This window comes from Lampetra fluviatilis, chromosome 2, assembly GCF_964198595.1.
Source record: "Lampetra fluviatilis chromosome 2, kcLamFluv1.1, whole genome shotgun sequence".
NCBI classification, from domain to species: Eukaryota; Metazoa; Chordata; class Hyperoartia; order Petromyzontiformes; family Petromyzontidae; genus Lampetra; species Lampetra fluviatilis.
This window is the reverse complement of record NC_136276.1, coordinates 18,180,309-18,203,055: the sequence shown is the minus strand read 5'-3', so window position 1 is coordinate 18,203,055 and position 22,747 is coordinate 18,180,309. Positions and strand designations below refer to the sequence as shown.

The following is a 22,747-nucleotide window of genomic DNA, read 5'->3' as shown; positions in this document are numbered from 1 at the left end:
GGTGGCAAGGCCCACTCAAGACTGTCTATGGAGCTGCATAAATGTAGGCCCATAGCCAGCTGAGATAGAGCAAGTAGGAATTGCACTTCAGCAGAAAAGTACCACTGGTGTGTGACAGGGTGGGATGTGATCATGGCAGCGTACAGATGTTTCTTCAGTCATTTATCAGAGTCGGGTGAGGTGGCAGGAGTTATGGGCACAGAGTAACCCTCATTTGAGAAATTCAATGAAAACAAGAGCTCAGGATCAATGGTGATGCAGGGCTTTTTGGAAATCATGTTGAGTTTAAGCGATGTGCTTTCAGTGGACAGGAAGGAGGCCCAGTTGGAACGATGACAATAATATTAAAACGCAAGGCCACATTAGTTTTCAATGTATTACACAAGTAAGTTCCATTGGATGTAAAAATTACTATGGGCCCATAGTTTAGTTAATGCTCTCTAGTCATCGGATTATCGTCATAGTTCATGGTCCAGTAATCAACTTAATTAATGCGACGATAGTTCAGAATATAAGTGGGCAAAATAAAATACAATCCTAGAGGCCTACAGTCAACAGTGGTTGTTCTATGGATAACTTGACCCCCACCCGAAGGATCTGGGATCCCCACCACTGACCCAGGGTCACCAGAGCAATGATCACCACAGTCGTGCACATTTGTGCGCAGAGATACTTTGACTTCACCGCAGTTTTTATTTGGCTGATGTAAATATTTTACAAAAGGTTGCCATTACCATCTATATGCTCCTTACTATCCAAGTATATCTCACTTTAAATAGACCCATTCCCACATTCACCTTTCTACTGTAAACGCCTAACGAGGAATTCAGAGGCCCCGTAGCATTGGCACGCTAAAGCCATGTGAGTGAGGGCCACTTAGCAATCAACGGCATAAGTATAGCTCACTGTTTGTGCAGCTCACTTTGAGTGGTCTCCACAGCATAGCACTAGGACAAGTGCAAGTTTCCATACATAGGGGCTACCACTTACAAATATCGCCACTCTGTTGTAGCAGCACCACACTGCATGTACACCCGCACGTTTTTATGCAATTAAATTGCAGCCTTCGTTCATTACCGCCGTGACAAATAACCCTCTCTTTGCTTGGGCGGTATACATCGTAGATTCACAGGAGTACAGCACTGCCCTTCCAGATGGATGGGGCACTTACAGGCAAAAGCGCCCACCTTTTCACAGTGCCAAAGATCGTTGTGCCTAAGCAGGCAGTGCGAAAGGTAAGCCCGTTGTTTATACACGACAGCACATCAGACTTTGAGATTATCCAAGTTGGCAGTGTGCATAACACACACTTTTCAGGCCTCTGCGTTTTCTCCAGTCAACTCTTGGCTGAGGTTATTCACAATCTGCCTTGGACTTGACATTAATAAGTGACGGGCCAACACAGATGCTTCCCACACCACCGTCGTGAGCTGCTTGCTGTTATTTGAGAGTAGGTTGGAGGCTAGGATAATCACTAGAGAAAACTCTTAAGAGTGTGCTGATGTATTCTTGAGCAAAGAAAATCATACGATGCATCGCTGTGGAAAGTCTGAAAGGCAAGCATAACTGATGAGTTTGAACTACGGATTTGTGTTGTTCAGGCCAGTCCAACCCAGGAGAATTTCCTATAAAAGGAATATAATCTTTAGTCTAAGGCTACCAATAATTTTAAACATCTTCATAATGTATAAAAAATTATTGTATAAATTATTTAACTCCTGGTTTAGCGTGACAATGGTTACAGTACAAAATATAAAAATCGCTTCTCTAAACGTTTGGCAATGAGGACATTAGTGTTGAGTAAGTCTACCACTGGTGCATGAGTACTATTTGATGGTTTTATTATTAGTGTGAGCGTTGGCTCTCCAAGAGGGATGTGTAGAAGATCTTTGGAACAACATTTATCAGGAAAAAAGCTTCATCTCTTGTTTTGTGGCACTTCCTGATTTTTTTTTCACTGGAAATGTGCCTCGCGTAAAACTCATCACTCACGAAAAAAATCCAATTTAGTCTGAAGTTTTTGGTTACTACATTTGGAGGGGAGGAATTAAGAATTGTATTTATTAAGCAGTTTTGTTACGAACAAAAATATAAAATGAACGACGTCCATTTTAGTGTAGATAATGGTATTAGTTGTGTTTAAGGTTACGGGAAAACACGACAGGGCTACCGTCTACCATATATATATAAATAATAAAGATAAGTGTTTTAACCCCAATTGGAGGCCCATGTTGCCAACTCAAATAGAATGGAAATATGAATGAACGTGGTGCACTATTGAGCAAATTGGGCAAATCAAAAGTGAAAACATATCACGAGAAAAAAACTGATTTGAAATACCATATATATTGCACTGGAATAGTTTAATATGAAGGTATACAGTAACTGTAAAAAAATATTGCAAAACGGGACGGGACATTTAACAACATTTGTGTAATTATAAGTATTCAATTTAAACTAATTACAAGTTGAGTGTGACATAGTTACTTGCATCCGAAGCTCCGAAAATATTCACTGTTAAGATTATTAAGATTGTTAAGATTATTAAGTTGTCATGGCCAATGCTGTTCGTGTCTCAGCTGTTGCAGTCGACCCCTGACCTCCAAGGGCTGCTCTGACAGTATCCCAGTATCAGGCTTGAGGTCTCCTCCTTGGTCGTTGAACTATATCGGCACCGACTACTCTTAAGAGCTGCCTTGCTAACTCGGCACTTTTCATTTTGCAAAAAAAACTCCACCGATTTAGACCTCCTACTCCTGAATGCATGTGCAATGCTTCGTATGTAAATATATTCACGTTATAGATTCGATTGGTGCCACATTGCTCAATTACGTTAACACTTACATGACACATATTCTGAATACTAGAAATTCCCGTGGAGCAGGCAAAGGTGTGTTAGAGCAAGACTTTTTTTCTGCCTGACAGTCACCTGGATCTTCAGCCATGACGTATACCGTATGTCCCAGCATGCGTGTGGAAATTCAGTGCAGCGTTACATAATAATGTAATAATTATATATTTTCGTTATTTTATATATATGCTTATATTAATTGTAAACTTTAATTGTATTGGACATGGTATAAAGAGGCATTCTTGATCACATTTCAATGCAAAGTGTAAGTGTGTGTGCAATATGCCTGGTAAACCATGTCTACAATATTAACAACAGAACAGCTCTGCCTTTTACGGAATTACAGAATAAATGTCTGCCATATGTGAAAGCATTGTCCCAGCAATAACCCCATCATTGTTATACTTTCTCCATGCATTGAATGGAAAAATAGGACACTGCCTGGAGTAAGATGCTTCACAGAGAACTGCAGCACTTGGCAAAACCAATTGACGATATCGCATTCCGCACACTCATTCTGCTCAGCTGCTCCACGGGCGTTTAAAGAGACGCAGGCTGCCCAGAGAGAGAGAGTCAGCTAAATAAGGGGTAACCCTGTAAGCCATTTTCTAGAAATAGGCAAGCATGCTTACAGCAGGAATGTGAGTGTTGAGTGCGGTGTGGAGAGCCTTGTCTGATACACCCACGTGAGGTGGGTTGCTGTGGGCATGGACGGGAGGCAGTCCACAGGAAATCGTTTAGCTGGCTTACGTTACTTCACAGCAGGCGTAGGGAAAATGATCCTCGGTGGATCGCCCCGTGGCTGCATTGTGTCAAGAGATAAAGCTCCCGGGTGTGCCAAGTATGTGGGTTTATGCTCTCTCTCCTCTTGTTGATCTGATAAACATCGTATTTTTGAATTGGTGGTGGATGACAGCTTCTCTTGTCGAGGACAGCTTTTTAATTTTATCAAAGTCTGTTGTTTAGGATAACATTTATTTAATTAGAAAATTAAATGTGTCATTGTTTTGGGGCGTTATTATGAACAACCGTATGTATCCTTTTTGTTGTGTTCTATATTCAGCATGTGCAACAAAAAATACTTAGAAAATGCATTCTTTATTCAGAATGTTTAATGCGGTATTGGTAGTTTTTAAGATGTATATGTGAATAGATTGCATTAATATGATGTGGCTTGGTATAGGAAGTGTAATAGAATTAGAAAAAGATAAATCCCTACCATCTGGCAAACTAACAAAAACATTTAAGGGCCTGACTCTGATAATGAGAAAACAGTCAATTGTTTTACTTCTTAAACAATTACTGCTGGAAGATATTGGTCCAAAAGGCTCTTTGGCTGTGAAGTGAAATGTTATTTTGGTTTTACACGTAGGCGTTCGTGACCAATATCATCCATAATACAGGCGACAGGTTGATGAAACTAGTTGTAATTATTGGCGAAACATTGTAGTCAGATTGTAAATGTTGTGGCTTTGCTTTCCAACACACCGGGGTGCTGTACTCGTAACGAATTGGCATGTTCTATTTACGTGACAAACCTGACTAATTGGCTGTGTTGGGTGGTGGCGGGTTTAACGACACATTTATATATTTACGTGATCTAACCCAAAAAAAACCTGTATTGTTATTTTGTTGTATTTTTACGTGGCGAAATGCACTTTATTGTTTTATTCATAATTGTCCATGGCAGTGGATTTTGAATATTTTTGGACAAATGTCCTATTCTCCGCTGAGCAGGCCCCACAGCAATTGACAGAGTGCACTTTTGCCTGTAACATCTGCCAACTGGGCAGGATTCATTGGAGAGACTTGTTGATGAGATGGAGTCAAGCCTGTAATATCTGTCCAGGGTTTGCCTACTTAAACAAATTTTGCTGGAAAACATTTTTCCAGATTATCGATATGTTAATGGACTTGGTAATCTGTTTTTTTATAAGGAGAAATTGGCGAATGTCTATCTATTATTATGCTGAGGTTTAACATAGCCGATTATCATTATGGGCCAGATTGGTCATCCTCTGGAGAAAGTGTCCCCTGGTAAGGCACTGTATACCACGAGCTCATACAGTGTTTACCAGAGGTGTGGACTCGAGTCATGTGACTTGGACTCGAGTCAGACTCGAGTCATGAATTTGATGACTTGCGACTCGACTTGGACTTGCATAACAATGACTTTGTCCCACCTATGAGATGTGGACTCGAGTCATGTGACTTGGACTCGAGTCAGACTCGAGTCATGAATTTGATGACTTGCGACTCGACTTGGACTTGCATAACAATGACTTTGTCCCACCTCTGGTGTTTACCATTTAATACAAAATGGTTTTTGATGTACACACCTATTTCTATTAAGTGTACACACTTATTTTGTTGCAGTTTTTTTTCCAATTACTTACATATGCTGTGTGTTTCAGTTTTTGTAATCGTCATTCACGTGGTTATGCTTTATTTGTTCTGAACAGAATCTTGAGTGGTGAAACCCTATGCATAAATGTGTGAAACAAGTTGCAAGGAGTTTTCCTATATATCTTTACATATTCCATTAATTACTCGTAAATACATTACGCAGAGGTGTTTGTTACCTCGTTCCATACATTGTGATATCTTTCACCTGCCTTATGATTATCTTAAGAATATTGAGCACAAGTGTTGATTTAGTGCGAATGCATATGGTTATAACATTTTGCATGAATTAAGGTGTCTGAAAAGTGATTCCAATCATTCTACTGCACAGTAATTCTTCGTTTAACGCGACAGACGCGTTCCTGAAAATGCCACGTCAAGCCAAAACAGCGTTAAGCGAGGAATTACTCGTACTTTGAAAAATATGGTACAAACAGGATTAACGGTTATTGCAAGAATGTAACTTGACCTGTGATTAAAGTGGCTTACTTATTAAGCCAGTGTCGTCGCCCCTGTGCATGTTTGCGTTTAAGTCATCTCTGCTTTGCACGAGATTGGCACGTGTACCCGACTTCACGTAGCAGCTCTCACTCAACACGCTTCTCCACCACCAGGGATGGGTGACTAAACAGATTCTAAAATCAATACATCCTTTTACAAGTTCGGCTGGTAAAAGCGTATTGACCGGCAACTTGATCGAACAATTGCACGAATCACGCTGTCGTCGCTTCCAGAAAATTCTGCGCACTTTAACCGGAGAGTTTGTGGCAGGTTGTCCTGGATGATCTCTTTACGATGGTGTTCTCTTTGCTCACGTAATTTCATAAACCCTGTTACTCAATAGCGTGAATCTTTAAAAAAAAACACATGTATCTATAGCACACATACATGCAAATATAATTTTTTGCCGATGGTGGTGTCTTCTTTGAGGACCATAGTCCACAGAATGGATAACGTTACTTTCAGCCACGAACACGGAGCAAGATGACGTGTGAAGATTAGGATCTTTCACCGTTGTACATTCGCAGCCCGTTTGTCGATCCACTGCAGAACGGGGGCCTCCTCATATCTTGCAGGTAGCACGGGCTATTTGACCATACTTCACCACGCTGGTCCATGCGAGTTACGGAATAGCAGAGTATGGAACAGCAATGTTTTTTTTGCACTGCCCCCTACTGCTTACAGCGCCGAGACTGCATTTGTTCTGGACTTGGTGGTCACCCCCATCTACGCGCTATGCAGGCACAAACCTGCTCAGCTTCTCATGTCTGATGGAATCCGGCACATTCCGTGTGATTTGGCCAAACGGCGAGAGGTTTAATACACGACAGAGGAGCATAAGCGCGAATATGACAGCGTAGGACACGGCAGGCATGTTGTGCAGACAAGGTGGGGGTTGTTGTTCATGAATAAATAAGTCTCTGGCTACTTGGAAAGTTCCACAACACCAATTCCATCTCCTGTCCGTGAGCACACTGTGGCTCTGCATCGCCCCGTGGATGGGGGGGACCAACTCCAACCAGAGTAGGGGCTCGTTCAATTACATAGCAGAGTAGGGCTCATTCACATTACATAGCAGAGTGGGGCTCATTCAATTACATAGCAGAGTAGGGGCACATTCAATTACATAGCAGAGTAGGGGCTCATTCAATTACATAGCAGAGTAGGGGCTCGTTCAATTACATAGCAGAGTAGGGCTCATTCAATTACATAGCAGAGTGGGGCTCATTCAATTACATAGCAGAGTGGGGCTCATTCAATTACATAGCAGTGGGGGCTCATTCAATTACATAGCAGAGTCGGGCTCATTCAATTACATAGCAGAGTGGGGTTCACTCAATTACATAGCAGAGTGGGGCTCATTCAATTCCGTGGCCCCGCTCTCGTTGTATCGTAGTCGTGCCCATTCTGGGCCATTCCACCATGTGCCCGCCATCGAATAGCACGGTTGGCTACGTACGGTGTGAAAGAAGTTCGACATACAGTAACATACATAAGTGGCAAGTTGGAGTTGTAAAAGACGGACCAGTTTCCGCAAATTTAGCTGTCATTCTGCCAAAATGGGGTAATCAGTGACTCCATCTAAATGACATCTCTATAATCCACAGCTTAATTTAACCCTTAACTCCAGTCATGGATTATCGTCATTTTAAATCATGGTTCAATGTCAACCCGTGCATTGGCTCTGCCTCACTCATATAAAGCATTGGACAGTTTTTCTAAATATCTAAATATGACACTAAAATAATGGGTATTTACCACAGACTCGTATAGGTGGGGGTGGTTCGTTCATGGCTCAAATGCTGTGAATTCAAATCCGAGGTGCGAGTTGACTCACGCTATCGTCCCTCCAGGGTAAATATAATGAGCAACACTCGATAGGAAATCAACGATGGCCCGATATAGAGACTGGCACCTGCCGTGGAAAATGTGAAATTTACACCTCTACCTGAGGGGTGCCAATTTCGCTAAGTGGCACTTATTTCTCATTTGAGCACGGGAAAGCGTTGACTTTTACCTCACAAGATCGAATGTACTGTTTACTCACCTGGAATAACAAGCCATTGCCTTTTTAAAACGATACAGTTGTTGCTTCTGTGATTTTTTTTACTATCATTTTTTTAAAAATCTAATCTTCATATTTAGCATGATTTCATTCACCATCATCATGACCACCACCCATGACCCGGCTCCACGGTTCATTGCCCATACGCTTGCTTCAGCTGGGGCACGCGTGGCGGTTGGTGTAAGAGATCTGCTCACCCCCCCTCGACCCCCCGGTGCCTTCCTCCCAGAGCCCTCAATTCTCCACTGAGGGAGGCGCTATTGCCTCCCTGGAAAAGGATCTCGCAGAGTGCTCGGGAGAGCCCATCACACGCCCAGTGCGGGCTCCCGGGTCAAAGTACGATCAAGCTCAAGGAGAGGATGGCAAGGGAAATGTAGACGTCGCCGGTCAGCCTGAGCTACGGAGATCGTACAGCGTTCCCGCTTCCGCGCCGCCGCAGCAGCAGCAGCGTCAGCCTCAGCATAGGATGATGATGATGACAGCTGAACGTGGCTCTGACGTGAAAGGCCAGAGAATGGAAGAGGTCTGACATCTTCGATTGCCTTCATGGTTGTTTGTCACCATGGATGAGAATATTTTCATCCCAAGAGTTTAAATTGGATGCCGAGTGTGGTAGATATTCTGAGAAGCCCGTTTTTTTTTAGACACCAGAAACACGACTTCCTGCTTGTTTTTAGGCGGGTCGCCTTGTCGCAGAATTTGGCTCCTGTTTTTCTACCGCTGAGTGAAATATAAATGTGCTCATATTCCCACTTGTTAGGGTGATATTCTGGAGATCCAAAGTTTGTTTCGTTGGACGAAAAAATGCGAGGGAATACATGCAAGAGTGCAGACATTTTTCTCACGTGGCTTAACAAACGTGGATTGGCTAGCATCCAATCAAATATTATTGTAAATTATCACAAGCCACGAGACTGCTATTGGTAGCACACATTTCCCACTGCAGCACATCAACCATTTTCTCTTACTCCAAAGCACCATGTCTGTTTTCAATTCACTTCAAATAATGTGCCAAGTAGCACGCTTCACGTCAGCCACGTAGAAACACTCCGCTTAAGGATACTTAAAGATCAAACGGAATCCTTAACGCTGCAAGGGTCAAGCTGAAGCACACTAACAGGATGGAGAACAACCACAGAATTCATGTACCTGTCAGCAATGGTGCGTGTGGATTTGAGCTAACTCAACCTAACACTGACATCGTTTGACTTTATTAAAGTTTATTACTTGTGATTTTATCCTAATTATAATGATCACATCCGCCTTGATAACTCAGTGGTGAAATTGTTAGTTGCTTATCTTCGATTAAAAATCACAGTTGAAGATTAGTAATTGGTTATATAATAATCCCCTGAATTACGATTCATTGTAGTTTGGCCTCATGTTGTTGTTTTTTGTTGTGGCATCCTATCATTGACATTAGTATGCTGCTTTGGTATTTGTAAAGGTGAACACTGCGAATAAATGTATGGTTATAGAGGGGTAATTTGCTTTAGAAAGAGCAATTTTGGTGAACAAGTTGCGTCTTTAGTTGAAGAAGACTCATGTGGCATTACTGTATTCAATTTCATAGTTTTAACTATTATAAACCAAACGTGCTTTACAATAAAATGTGGCGACAATCATGCTCAGAAGTTGGGTTAAAATTCGGAACCCCCTTCCTATTTATGATTATTAACATTGGCCTGCATGGCTGCTGCAGACCAAATTGTTGGTTTTGTTGGCTCAGAAAATGAGTTTATTTTTTATAAACACAATACGTGCCATATTTTTTGAGTAAATACAACTGATGTTATCCAAATAGGTGGCTCTATCGTTGGTGTACAAATAAACATAATAATTGTGTCTTCAAAACCATTTGTGGTGGGAATGATAATTACCACGATTTGGGAACACAACTTCAGATGTCCTCTGGAGAGACTGGCCCCTGCCATAGGAATGCTGAATGGCTACCACTGGCTCAGGACCACAAACAGCGATAAACACCAACCCATGCCTTTGTGAACAGAAAGATATTTTAAATTTGTTTCCAGCTGATCTTGCAAACTCACGGTCTGAATGCCACTTTTAGAAAACGTGTATATAAATGATACAACGTATGTTTATAGTGGTATTCGGAAATAATAACCTATTTTATTATTATTTTATGTTCATCTGGTAGATGCCTGTTATTGAACCAACAGCAGACTACCCTACGGAGATGGCCATGATGCCCCCGGTCTTCACAGCGGTACGTTATGGTGAAGGGAGGATGCGCGCCTTGTTTTGTGTGATTTAAACTTGGAACTTAAAGAGTTCTGTCGATAACACCATTTTTACGCCGCGTAATTCATGCTTGAAATTTTGCCTCGAGTTTTTTTTATTTCAGTTCTATATAATTGCATTTATCCCCCACCCCCCCAAAAAATAAACTTTGGAAGACATCAAATCGAAACAGTTTGTAATTTAGGTAAAGAGAAATCCTTCAATTGTTGTGAAAAACATTGCGCTGAAGTGTCCTGCTCTTGTTTTCATTTAGATTGATCGTTTATATCACGATTAGCTGCCACTGCATGCACTTTACCTATAGTATTACATGTAGCACATTAGGAAGGTGAATAGAAAATGTTATTACTAATTTTGTAAAGTGCTTGCAGTGTCTATTTAAAATTGATATCTGTGTCTTGGGGGGGATGGGGGTGGGTAAAGGGGCAGTACAGTGGTCAGTGCAATGTGCTACTAGCCCAGCAACCGGAGTTCGACTCCTCGCCACGGCTAACAACATCAGTGGCGAGTGATATCTAAAATATTCTTAGGTTTTTTCGGTAAAGTCATGTAGGTAAAAAATTAAAATTAAAAAAAGTAAAATAAAATTAAAATCACGACGTTTCGGAGGCAACACTTTTATTAATTTTAATTTCGACGTTTCGGAGGCAACACACGCTTGTGTTGCCTCCGAAACGTCGTAATTTTTATTTTATTTTTGTTTAACTTTTATTAATTTAAATTTTTTACCTACGTGACTTTACCGAAAAAAACCTAAGAATATGAATCCTTGCAGTCACGAAAGCTTAAAATCTGGATATCTAAAATGTTCCTGTCCCCCGCCCCTCACTTCACCAACTTGCAACGACCGGCGTGGTGAAGCGAAGCTCGGTCAAGCGACCCCTTTGCGGCCACCAATAGTTTACGGGGGAAGGTCTCACAGTTGGCCGTGTATTTCGCCGGGTTCAGTGCACGTGCCCAAGCTCTCTTCCTCCCCCTCCAACTCCGCGGCCGCGCAGGATCTGCAGGACGTGGCGGTCATGGAGGGGGAACCGGTGCGCATGCAGTGCCACGTGACGGGGACTCCGCCGCCCGTCCTGCAATGGTTCCGCGAGGAGTTCCTCATCCACAGTTCCGCCGACTTCCGCGCGACGTACGAGGGCGACGTGGCCACGCTCGCCATCAGCGAGGCGTTCCCCGAGGACAGCGGTCGCTTCACCTGCCGGGCCTGCAACCCCGCCGGGGTCAACACCACCTCCTGTTTCCTCACCGTGCACAGTGAGCGGCTGCGCCGGGGGGCGGTCGCGAGCCCTCTCGTGTCGGGGGGAAAGGGAAGAAATTAAATAAATTCCAGCGGTGTTTGTTTTGACGGCGAGCAGGAGCAAATTGTGTCGTTGTATTCGCATGCACCTTCGATTAGCACGGTTGGCTATGTACGCTGCGAAAGAAGTTCAACGTACATACAAAAAGATGAGTAGGGAATTTAAACACTGAATACTGGTAGCGTTATGGTTACGGTGCTTGGCACGCATTTGTAAGATTGCAGGCTCAAACTGTGGTTGCGGGGTTCAACATGAATGTGCATCCCTCCGGGAACGATAAAACGATTGCCACTTAGTAGGAGGTCAATAATGATTGCCCTATAGAGGGAGAGGATGGAGTAGTGGTGCAGCGGTTAGCTTACTGCACTGTCAACTCAGCCAGCAAAGTTTATGAGACGTGCCAATGAATAAATAGATATGAGCACAAAAATTAAAATAACTATCACCTGAGAAATGGAAAATATTGCACAAACATAAATCAATGTTAAATCTAAATTAAATATTAAATTCCCTGTGGCGCCAATTTGCTCGGGAAGACTAATTTTACATTGATCACAATAATCGTACACACGTGATTATTTTTGCATGACCCACCAGCCCTGCCTTGAACAACCAGACTACAGGCATGTGCCTCCCAAACTCGCCCCAAGCAACCTCCCGCGATGACCTGTGACAGGCTCTCCCCTTGCTGTGTGCCGCTTTCTGTTCTCTGGCCCAGTCTCTGAAGATGACGAGGGCTCAAAGCATCACGTGGACAACTTCACCGAGACTGTGCTCACCCAGGCCAGCATGCAGTGCGTAGCGCACTTCCGTGACACCGTATTCTGCGTAAATATGTTGTTTTGATGCTTTTTGTAAAAAAAAAAACTTTTTTACATTTGGGGCGACTGCCCAAAGCGGAATGAGAGATGTTAATACAAAGACTCCATCACATTTGTTGTGAATGCTGCATTGCAGTGGATACATAAAAATATTAAACAGACTGTTGTTTCCAGATATTACCATTAGTTCAGACCAAGAGGGCAGAAATATTGACTGACTTTATCGTTGGAGATTACTCTTTACACTGTGGTGCCCTGAGAAAAGTGGGACATTTAAAGACAGTTGATAAAGAAATAGTTTTAAATTAACAATCCAACCATTTTCCCCACATGAGTAAACACTTGACAGTAAACAAAGCCATAAACACACACACACACAGACATAAACATAACTGAGTTTAACATGTAATTACTGGCAAAACGTCGTACTCAGGTTGCAAATGTAGGACTCGTACTGATGCGACAGCTTCTTGTCTTTCTCGTCTCTTTTATTCACACCTCCTCCTCGTCATCACTCCATGTCTCTCCATTCGCTCGCTCCGCTCCGCGACTTCGCTCGCTCACTCTCCTTCTCTCCCAAGGTCCGTTACTCCACTGCTACCCTACTCTGTACTCACTCCATCCACTGCTACCACTGCTACCGTACACTGTATTCTCTCTATCCACTGCTACCGTACACTGTGTTCTCTTCTACCCATTGCTACCGTACACTGTGTTCTCTCTATCCTTATCGTATCTATTCCTGCTCACTGCTGCTTCGTCTCTGTCCCGGGGCCCCAACCACTCCAGCTCCAATCCCAACCAAGACTCCCCGTCTCTCCGTTACGCTGTGCCTTTATACCCGAACCAATCAGCCCCAATTAATTATCTCATCCCCCGCTTCGTTACTCGCCCCCAGGCCCCCAGCCTCACGTCGTCTTGTAATCGTCGCCACTCCAGCGCCAGCCATCAACCACTCACCCTCTCGACCAATCACCGGCCTGCGTCCTCAATTACCCTTAACACCTGTGGTGTCTCTTATGACCTCACCCCTTAATTGGCACACAACAACAACTGTATCCTCAGTTGCCCCCACTGTACGCTGCTCGCTCCCCTAGCAACAGAACGCGTGGCGCGTAACATTTCAAGTCCTACACAAATATTGTGGCTTGGCTCTCCAACACACAGGTGTGCTGTACTAGTAACGTGGCATGTTCTGTTTATGTGACAAACCTTACTAAATGGCTGTGTCGAGTGGTGGCGGGTTCAATGACACATTTATATTTCTAACCCCAAAAAACTGTATTATAAACATAACTGTATGAACGTTTTCTACAAAACGATAAGCATTTTTTTCAACCCTGAAAAAATAATCACGCTGAGTTGTCGCAAATGAACCACAATACCTTGCTGATCCTCGTCGAAGAGCATGAACCGTCACGCGAACTCCGGTCATCCTCGCAGCGAACAAAGACGGTCAACCGCATCGCGCGCGCCTTCGAGACCTCTGACGAGACTTGCTTTGTGACGTGCGGATCGACAGCGCGCGCCGCCTGGGTGACTTGAAAACCGATCTACCTGTCCCCGCGCGTCGTTTCCCCTGCCCCCCCCCCGCCGCCGCAGTGGAGAGCGCACGAGCGTGGCTTCGCCCACCCAGGCCTGCACGGTCGACTTCCCCGGCGAGGAGCCCGTGTTTGTGCGCCTGGCCGAGCCCCAGCTGCTGGTGGAGGGCGACCGCATGGCGTTCGTCTGCCAAGTGCACGGGGAGCCACCGCCCCACGTCTACTGGAAGAAAGGAGGGATCCCACTTTCTTCCGGATACAGGTCGGGAATCCGGTCGCGCTGCTGCTGCTGACTGCTACGATTTCTGTGAGAAACTGAATCCGTTTGGGAATTTCGAACCGTTGACGTCGAACAGTTCCCTCCCCCAAAACCGACGCGCGCAAACCTTGCGGCCGCTATGCCATATGACAGGCACGACGGCGGAAGCAATACGAAGATGAAATATTTGCAAACGAAATCGTGTCCCTAAATTGTGACGATATGTCACAGCATGGAGCGGGTGAAATGTTGAGTGCTACGTTGATGCGTACCTATCAACCCATTATCAGTGCACTACCTTATTACACACCAATTCAGACCTTATTGGTCACCCCGTGCCCCTTATAAATCTCAACGTTCATCCTCCAAAATTCCATCACAAGGGAGAAACACAAACAAAGAGACATCTTATTTATTTATTTTGCCCGTATTGAAACGGCGGTACGCCGTATGGACCTGAAAACTCAATTTTCCTGTACAAGAATACGGACGGGTAAACCGTATGGGTTAACAGCTATGTTGATGTTGGCCATCCCAACCATCGTACGTCAACGCCAAAGGGTTCAAATCAGTGAGACACCCCACTGAAAAGCTCTGGGGGGAAAACACTCCAAGAAACTGTGAGAGAAATGGTGTAATGTACACCATTTAGTGAACACCCCCATCGTAAATAAAATTATAATGACCTCGGATGGTTGTTATCAGTTTCCCACTTGCTTCTCATTGCACGGCTGTAAGTAACTTTCGGAGCTGCCGGTGCACTACAGTAAATAGGAGTGAGCGACTTATTTACAGCAGGTAAAAAACAACACTGTGAGGAGAAAAGAAACGTGAGTCTCACAGGTAATTCTTGAGGCTTCATGCGTCCGCGCCGCGGAAGAGCCTCCGCTCGTCTTGAACTTGCGCGGCCGCTCTGCGCAGGTACAAGACGAAGTTCGACGCGCAGAGTGGGGAGTGCTGCCTGGAGATCTCCTTCATGCTCGCCGACGACGCGGGAGAGTACACCTGCGTGGCCCGTAACCCCCACGGCGAGACCAGCACCACCGTGCTGCTGCTGAACCACAGCAAGTACACGCACCTGCACGGCGGTGGGGAAAAAAAAAACGCACGCACATCCTGGTGGTTACGGTAACCATGGAGGTCAAGGTCAAGAGGTCACCACGGCAGCAATGGCATCGATGCCATCGTGCGTGCGCATCCACGTCACTCTCTTTCCCTTGCCAGAACCATGCACCTCTTTACACAGTCAGCACCAGAGCTACGATTTCATCCCAAATGATTCAGGGGGAAATATATAGTCGTATCAGCTTCAGCATCGGGCCCTTTTTACTCGTTGTCAAGTCCTTTTGCAAGCCCAGGCAACTTGCTAATGGTTTGATAATCGACAAACCGGCAGACTTAGCAATATCACAACGTTGAAACTCGCTCATGATAACATTTGCTTAACCATGTGGTTGAATGTGTACCCTGTACTGCTCAATAGATGACTATCAAGCGCACCTGCATCAGACCGGGAAAGCAAACCCAGTGAAGAACGGTATTGCCCCTCATGCAGCACCCCCAGCCACACACATGCCGGAGTTTCCGCGGGCGCACACTGTGCTGAAGAAAGTGCCCAGGCCGACTGTGGACAGACAGGTGAGTTCCACGTGATAATGGAATACCATAGAACACAGGGGTTGCATTTTTCAAGGTGCATGTCGCGTACAGTAATACCACATTCACGGCTATATGAGTGATGTATTTGTCACATGTGGTAAGCGTTTGCAAAGTATAGCTAACTTTGGAAATTTTGATACTTACACAGTTGATAGTTGAGTGTTACATGCATCTGCACGTCCATTTTGAAGCAGCCAAGAGCCCATCAACTGGCTTCGTATGGAAAACGGGCTCAAGCATATACGCGCGCGCTTTCGGATGCACTTCTGCAGCCATCTGTAATGCTCTTCCTTCCGATATTCGGAAGCCACTGAGCGATGCACTTTTAAATCAAGATTGAAAACTAATTTCTTTAGAACTGCTTTTTTATGCACTGTTGGCTACATACGGTACGAAAGAAGTTCAACATACATATGTGCACACAGGCAAGGGACACAGTGTCACCCGACAGGCCCGGTAACCCCTGTGCTCCCATGCCGCAGGATTCCTGCCTCTCGTCCTTCGAGGAGCGCCTGATGCGGGAGATCGAGTACCGCCTCGTGGGCCTCAGCCTGGAGGAGCTGCTGGCAGAGGACGGCGAGGGGCCCCCCCGGCACAGCGAGGACAGCGGCCCCTCTTTCGAGCCGGCCGTGGAGAGCAGGCTCGTGAGCCAACGCGTCCAGGAGGGCTTCCCCGCGGCCTTCTTCTGCCAGCTCTCAGGGCATCCCCTGCCCAAGGTGCGCTCGCACCCTCCCCCAGACAGGGGTGGACTTACTACGTCCCGAGACCCAAGTCCCCTTGATAAGCTGTGGATGCCTGTGACATTGAGTATGATTAGCCTTTAGGTAAATGCGGTGAGAAAATAAATAACTGGATACGTGAATATGTAATTCCATTCTTAGAATTAACGCTGGTGAAAATCTGTCAGAAATTTGCGTTCTGTTGGATTGATATTCAAACTAAGTGATTGCACTTACGATTAGTTTATTCGAATTGATATGAGATTAAATGAGCACAATCAGAGGTTTTCCGAGAAATAATTAACCCTGCCATATAAATGTGAAAACCCTCACCACCAGTAGAAGACTGCCAAGGGAGAAGCGTACCACACCAATGCTGATGTCAGCACATGGGTATCTTTACTTAAACTTGACATCACAATATTTCTCTAGGTGAGCAGTGCAGTAAATCGTGTCTTTAGAAAACACTTCGGCAAGGTGCACCGGTGAACTGTGTCAACTTACCAAAGTTATCTGGAACAACAAAACATCGGTTTATATGTTTAATAGCTACATTGCTAATTGTTGCACAAGTTCATGCACCCCTTGGTTGACCTTCCCTGCGAACCAGATCCTGTGGTACAAGGATGGGCGGCGGATCTTCACGGGTCCTCACTATCAGCTGGTGGGCCCGACGAGGCAGGGCGAGGTGGAGCTGCACATTCCCAGCATCCTTCCCGAGGATGAGGGCATCTACACCGTGCTGGCCTGCAACTCCTCCGGCAATGCCGTGTGCTCCGCCAAGCTGTCCATTGAGCCAGCGGGCAACGGGGCTGGGGGGCTGCCTTCGCCCATGTCTCCGGCACGCCAGCAGATCCACATGCCGGCCTGGCCCGGCACCCAAGGTTCAGCCTCGCAGTCTCCTCGTCCTCCTGCCAATAGGTCCCAACGGTGAGGTCCACTCTTGCGTGTATGCGGAACTTCTTTCGCACCGTACGTAACCAACCGTGCGAGAGGGGGCATCCTGTGCCTCGGCGGATCCTGATTCATCTTCTGCCCCGCCACGGGATGCAGGCCCCTGTCCCCTGAGCGAGCAGAGCCGGTGGGGGCGCTTCAGGACACGAGTGCGGAGATCCTGGTGGAGCGGCTGCACAAGCCCATGTTTGTACAGAAGCCCGAGTCGGCCAGCGTCACCGAGGGGCAGACGGCGCGCTTCGACCTCCGCGTCGTGGGCCGGCCCATGCCGGACACGTTCTGGTTCCACAATGGTACGCGCAGGACACGTGGGTTTGGCGTGAGGGGTGAACGGAAAGGCGCACGTGAAGGATGTTGGGCTCAGCCAGATTTGAAGTGAAAATTAAAGGTCGTCTCAAATTGTTGGCCCTGAATGTACGTTCTGAGGCAGGAACCAATCCTATCCACAGTTGAACCACTGTAACCGTTCGGCAAAATAGTACGAATTTACATGGTCCCATACCTTGATATTCTACACTCGTTGCTTTTAGACACTAGGGGTTCAATTCATGTGTGGGTTACACCACATTTTGCACCTATTAGTGGCAGTTATACATACACGACAAATGATCCCCCGTATAGCCCTAACAGACTGCTGCTGGTGCAAATGCCGTAGCGAGCACTCATTAGGTTTGGGGTATTGTGGCAAACACCATGCCCTGACCACTTTTGTTTTCCTCAGTACTGAAGTGTACACACCAAGTACTCATTTAATGCTGAATTGGCATAGAGGGGGGCCCAGAACCAGTTCCGATATCACGTGACCTATTCCAATCTTATAAAATAAAAAATTAGAAACGTGATCGTTTGCAAGCCCTTGCAGTGTCCGCGTGATCGCACCTTCATCGGTGGGTGGGATTTGCGTGGCAGGCAAGCAGGTGCTGAACGACCAGACGCACAAGGTGGTGGTGAAGGAGGACGGCACGCAGTCGCTCATCGTGGTGCCGGCGACCCCAGCGGATGCTGGCGAGTGGACGGTGGTCGCGCAGAACAAAGGAGGCTCCACGTCTGTGAGCGTAGAGCTCGTTGTGGAGGGTGCGTCGGCGCACCACACAGCACAACGCAAACCCCCACCCATCCGTCCATCTCGATCTGTTCATCGCTCACTTTAAGAGTAGAAGTCAAAAGGTTACATTCAGGTCGTTGAACTGTGCTAATCAGAGGTGCGGGGGCAAGGACAACAAACTAAACACAAAAAACAGTTCTAAAGAAATGTGTTTTCAATGTAAGGTCAAGGTGTCTCCACGCTCAAACAAGAATCCGGGGGGGGGGCTGCAATCACCTGTTTAGAGCCAGTGGTAGAATGTCTCTGACCACTCTTTTTATATCTATTCCAGTGCTGGGATGGCAAGGTTTTAAAAGCAGCAATTCAATGTAATTCCACAGTGGTTATTTCCAGCTTGATTTTGTCCGATTACTCACGTTATTTCACGATTGTATCTAATTCACGTAAAATGCAATGACTTATACTTTCGAGTAAATCTACAGTGGCTATTCAGTGGACTTACTGGCAACTGCCATCACACACTGGAGGCCAATTCAGTGAGATAAGTGTTGCCAATGTTGATTTAAGTATGGCAACTCTTTAGCTTTGGCTCAACGTCATTGTTGAGGTTTTCGATAACTCAATATTAGGCAACGGCAGGGGCGGTTTCTTCATTAGGGCGATTGGGCAACGCACCACCAATGTCATTCAACCACAGAGTCACGCTAGCCATCACTGTCAGCCTCTGGATATAGTCCAATCAGCGTCATGTCACGTTCTGTGGAGTACCGCCTCTTTTTGGGCGATTTCACTCCGGCTGAGAATCGCCCCGAGTGGCCCCATAGACTTACATTCAAAGATGTTTTTTTTCGAACGGGGGCGCTGCAATGCATTCTCTATGGCTTCCGGGAGGGCATGCACTAACGTGCTTACGTCATCATACGTGCTAACGTCATCATACGTAAGCACGTTTCATCCAACAATATAATTTATCGCCACCTAGTGGAATCTTTAATAAATAAACTTGAGTGGTTTGTTTTAATAGTGAGTATAGAAACAAACAAAATGTATTGTAAGAGTCACTTTATTTTTCATTAATATTAAAGAAGTGAAGTTGCCTTTACATGCTTAAGCTGTTAATTTATTCATTGCATGGGTGGGCCTTATCAATCATCCAGACATTTGCCCCCCCTGAGAGATTTTGCAGGAGCCGCCACTGGGCAACGGTCGTCGTCATTTTGCGTCGCTCACCGTTTGGTCGTCACCGTGCCATTACAAAACCCTGGCGCGACGACGCGTGACTCTTGCGGCCGTGCACCGTCAGGCTGTAGTCGTTGCCGGCGCTCTATCTCCTCTCTCTCTCCCTGCTTTTGATTCTGCCGACAGCCAAAGAGCGCTTGGAGAAGCCTCGCTTTGTGGAGAAGCCGAACAACGTGTGCGTGAAGGAGGGCTCCGCCGTGCAGCTCACGGCCCGCGCCATCGGCAACCCCACCCCCGATATCGTCTGGCAGAGGAACAACGACATCATCTTCCCGCACAAATTCCCACACTACGAGTGAGCAATTTGCACCCTCTCCACACACTCTGCTGGCTGGTCTGGTATGCACGCCCTTCCACCCCTTGCATTTCCATGCGACAAAATGCAGTGCGCACTGGCGATGAAGTGTCGTGAAGATGCCTCGGACGTGCAAGAGGGCTCGTCAGGGCCATCGCAAAGCAACAGGTCGACACTACTCAGGTCCTGGCCTTGAATCTAGCCAGCAACATGACTTAACCAGGTTCTTAAGAGGAGTGCATCTATTCACTTGGCTTTATCTTCAAATGATTGTTAGAAAGAGGTCAAATGAATATTATTACATTTGCTTTTGATGTCCACTCTTCTCTGGTCATGAAGGGTTACAGCTATAGTGACGGGAAATAGAATCCTACTGAAGTGGCGTTAGGATTAGCAGTCCATGTGAAGAGTAGTGATCGTTAATCTCTGTTGGTGGTCTTGAACCAATTGTGGAAATTTCACATTCCTGTGGAAAGTTTCAGGCATGCGCAAATGACGTCTGTTGACTTGTCACAGGACGGTGCTCATTTTATAAACCTCAGATAAATGATGGACTGAGTTGACCCCTATTGGAATTTAGACACACAACCTTAGCATTGTATGTACTCTGCTACACCTTTACCCAGCTGCATATTCAGATGGGCCATCAGAGATTCTCTATGTAATTGTATTTATTTACGTGTCCTATATTCCTCCGCACAGGGTGGAAAACACGAAGGGGGAAAGCACACTGACAATTTACTCAGCGAAGCCCTCGGACATGGCCTGGTACACCATCATAGCCCTCAACCGGGCAGGCCGGACCATGGCGCGCTGCAAGGTGCAGGTGGAGGCAATGCTATCGGACCGGCAGCCCGAGCCCGAGCGCAAGCTCATCATCCCCAAGGGCGTGTACCGCGACATCGCTCCGCCCGTGCTGGAGCCGCTGCACCTGCGCCACGGCCAGGACCAGTGGAACGAGGGCGACCTCTACGACAAGGAGACCCAACAGAGGCCCTACTTCAAGAAGAAGCTGACGTCCGTGCGGCTGAAGCAGTTTGGGCCCGTGCACTTCGAGTGCCAGATGACGCCCATCGGGGACCCCCACATGGTGGTGGAGTGGCTGCACGACGGGCAGCCCCTGCAGGCCGCTAACCGCTTCCGCATCGTCTGTGAGTTTGGCTACTGCAGCCTGGACTACGAGGTGGCCTACCCGAGGGACAGCGGCATCATCACCTGCCGCGCCACGAACAGGTTCGGCTGTGACCAAACGTCGGGCTCGCTCATCGTCAAGGACGAGAAGAGCCTGGTGGAAGAGAGTCAGCTCCCGGAGGGGCGCAGGGGATTCCACCGCTTGCAGGAGCTCGAGAAGGGCATGGCGGGGACAGTCGTGTCGAAGGAGGATGTCCCGGATGCGAGGGAGAAGCCGTACTTTGTGATGTACCCCGAACCGTGCCGGGTGTACGACGGGGAGACAGCTCGGTACCACTGCCGCGCCACCGGAGTGCCCCAGCCCAAGGTCTTGTGGTTCCTCAATGGGCAGCGGATCCACCGCAGCAAGCGGTTCCGGCTGCGCTATGACGGCATCCATTATCTGGAGATCGTCGACTGCAAGTCCTATGACACGGGAGAGGTGAAGCTTGTTGCGGAGAACTCGGAGGGCTCGGTGGAATGCAAAGTGGTGCTGGAGATTCTGCCAAAGCAGGACTTCAGGGCTGTGCTGCGCAAATCTGTGCTGGAGGGCAAAGCTGACGGTCACAAGGATTCCGGGAAGGCGCTCTTCGAGGTGCGCAAGCCGAAGGGACCCCTTCAGCACACGCCCATCGAGGTCGTGAAACTCAAGAAGGCCGAGAGGATCACCCACGAGAAGCAGTCCGAGGAGACAGATGAGCTCCGTGGGAAGTTCAAGCGCAGGACCGAGGAAGGATACTTTGAGGCCCTTACGGCCATCGAGCTCAAGAGCCGCAAGAAGGACGCCGACTACCAGGAGATGCTCAAGAGGAAGCGGGAGGAGCTCGTCCACAGGGCCACAGAAGCCACCGCGGAGGAGCTGGAGCAAGAGAGCAGGGCCGCAGCGCAGGTCTACAAGGTGGAGCGCATGCAGCTGGCGCCCGGCATGGAGCCGCCGAAATTCACCGAGCGAATCCAGAGCCAGACGGTGCCCGAGGGGGGTGAGGCTCGTTTTAGCGTCCAGGTGAAAGGCAAACCCCAGCCCGAGTGCCAGTGGTTTCTGAACGGCGTTCTGCTGGAGAGATCAGAGAGGCTGAACTGGCACTGGCCCGAGGAGAGCACGTGCGAGCTTGTCGTCCAGGAAGTGACGGCGCAGGACTCGGGCAGTGTCATGGCCAAGGCGGTGAGCGCAGCCGGGGAGACCACGAGCCACGCGTTCCTGCTCGTGCAATGTAGGTAATCCGCCCCCATCTGTCCTTCCTTTGCACTGACGTGGGCCCCATTCGTGCGCTGTCGGATATGCCCTTTCTGTTGCGATTGAGAAATGCAATTGGCCGATCGCACGTTTTGTAGTCTGAGAAAGACAAAGCCAAAGATCCCCGTATAGCCTTAACATACTGTTGTGGCCAGTGCACCACGCCCGACCACCTTTGTCTCCCTAGTACTTATTTGAGGCTGAATCGACCTAGGGGAGGCCCAGGACCGGTTCAGATAATTGTTATTGGTGTTGGCTGTGAGCGGGAATCGAACTCGGGTCACCGAGTTCGGAGCATAGCATGCTAACCGTGACACTACCGCTCCCCACAAAGACACCCACCTGCATACATACATACATTGTGGTCTGCAATGTAACTGAATAGACTAATTTCTCTGTGCCTTTTGTTTTAGCGCCATTTCTTT

The 22,747-nt window shown here is 47.0% G+C and overlaps 1 protein-coding gene across 1 annotated transcript in view; it reads left to right on the top strand.

Annotated features, from left to right (window-relative positions):
• Positions 1–22,747, top strand: part of LOC144937266 (titin-like) — a 51,581-nt gene that overhangs the window by 14,130 nt on the left and 14,704 nt on the right. The window contains exons 6-18 of the mRNA XM_078864678.1: positions 8,050–8,269; positions 11,034–11,342; positions 12,105–12,205; positions 13,651–13,715; positions 13,810–14,010; positions 14,929–15,095; positions 15,491–15,645; positions 16,149–16,382; positions 16,996–17,315; positions 17,439–17,632; positions 18,249–18,413; positions 19,750–19,918; positions 20,621–22,299. Coding sequence (XP_078720804.1) covers positions 8,050–8,269; positions 11,034–11,342; positions 12,105–12,205; positions 13,651–13,715; positions 13,810–14,010; positions 14,929–15,095; positions 15,491–15,645; positions 16,149–16,382; positions 16,996–17,315; positions 17,439–17,632; positions 18,249–18,413; positions 19,750–19,918; positions 20,621–22,299 — 3,979 coding nt within the window. The remainder of the gene's footprint in view (positions 1–8,049; positions 8,270–11,033; positions 11,343–12,104; positions 12,206–13,650; positions 13,716–13,809; positions 14,011–14,928; positions 15,096–15,490; positions 15,646–16,148; positions 16,383–16,995; positions 17,316–17,438; positions 17,633–18,248; positions 18,414–19,749; positions 19,919–20,620; positions 22,300–22,747) is intronic.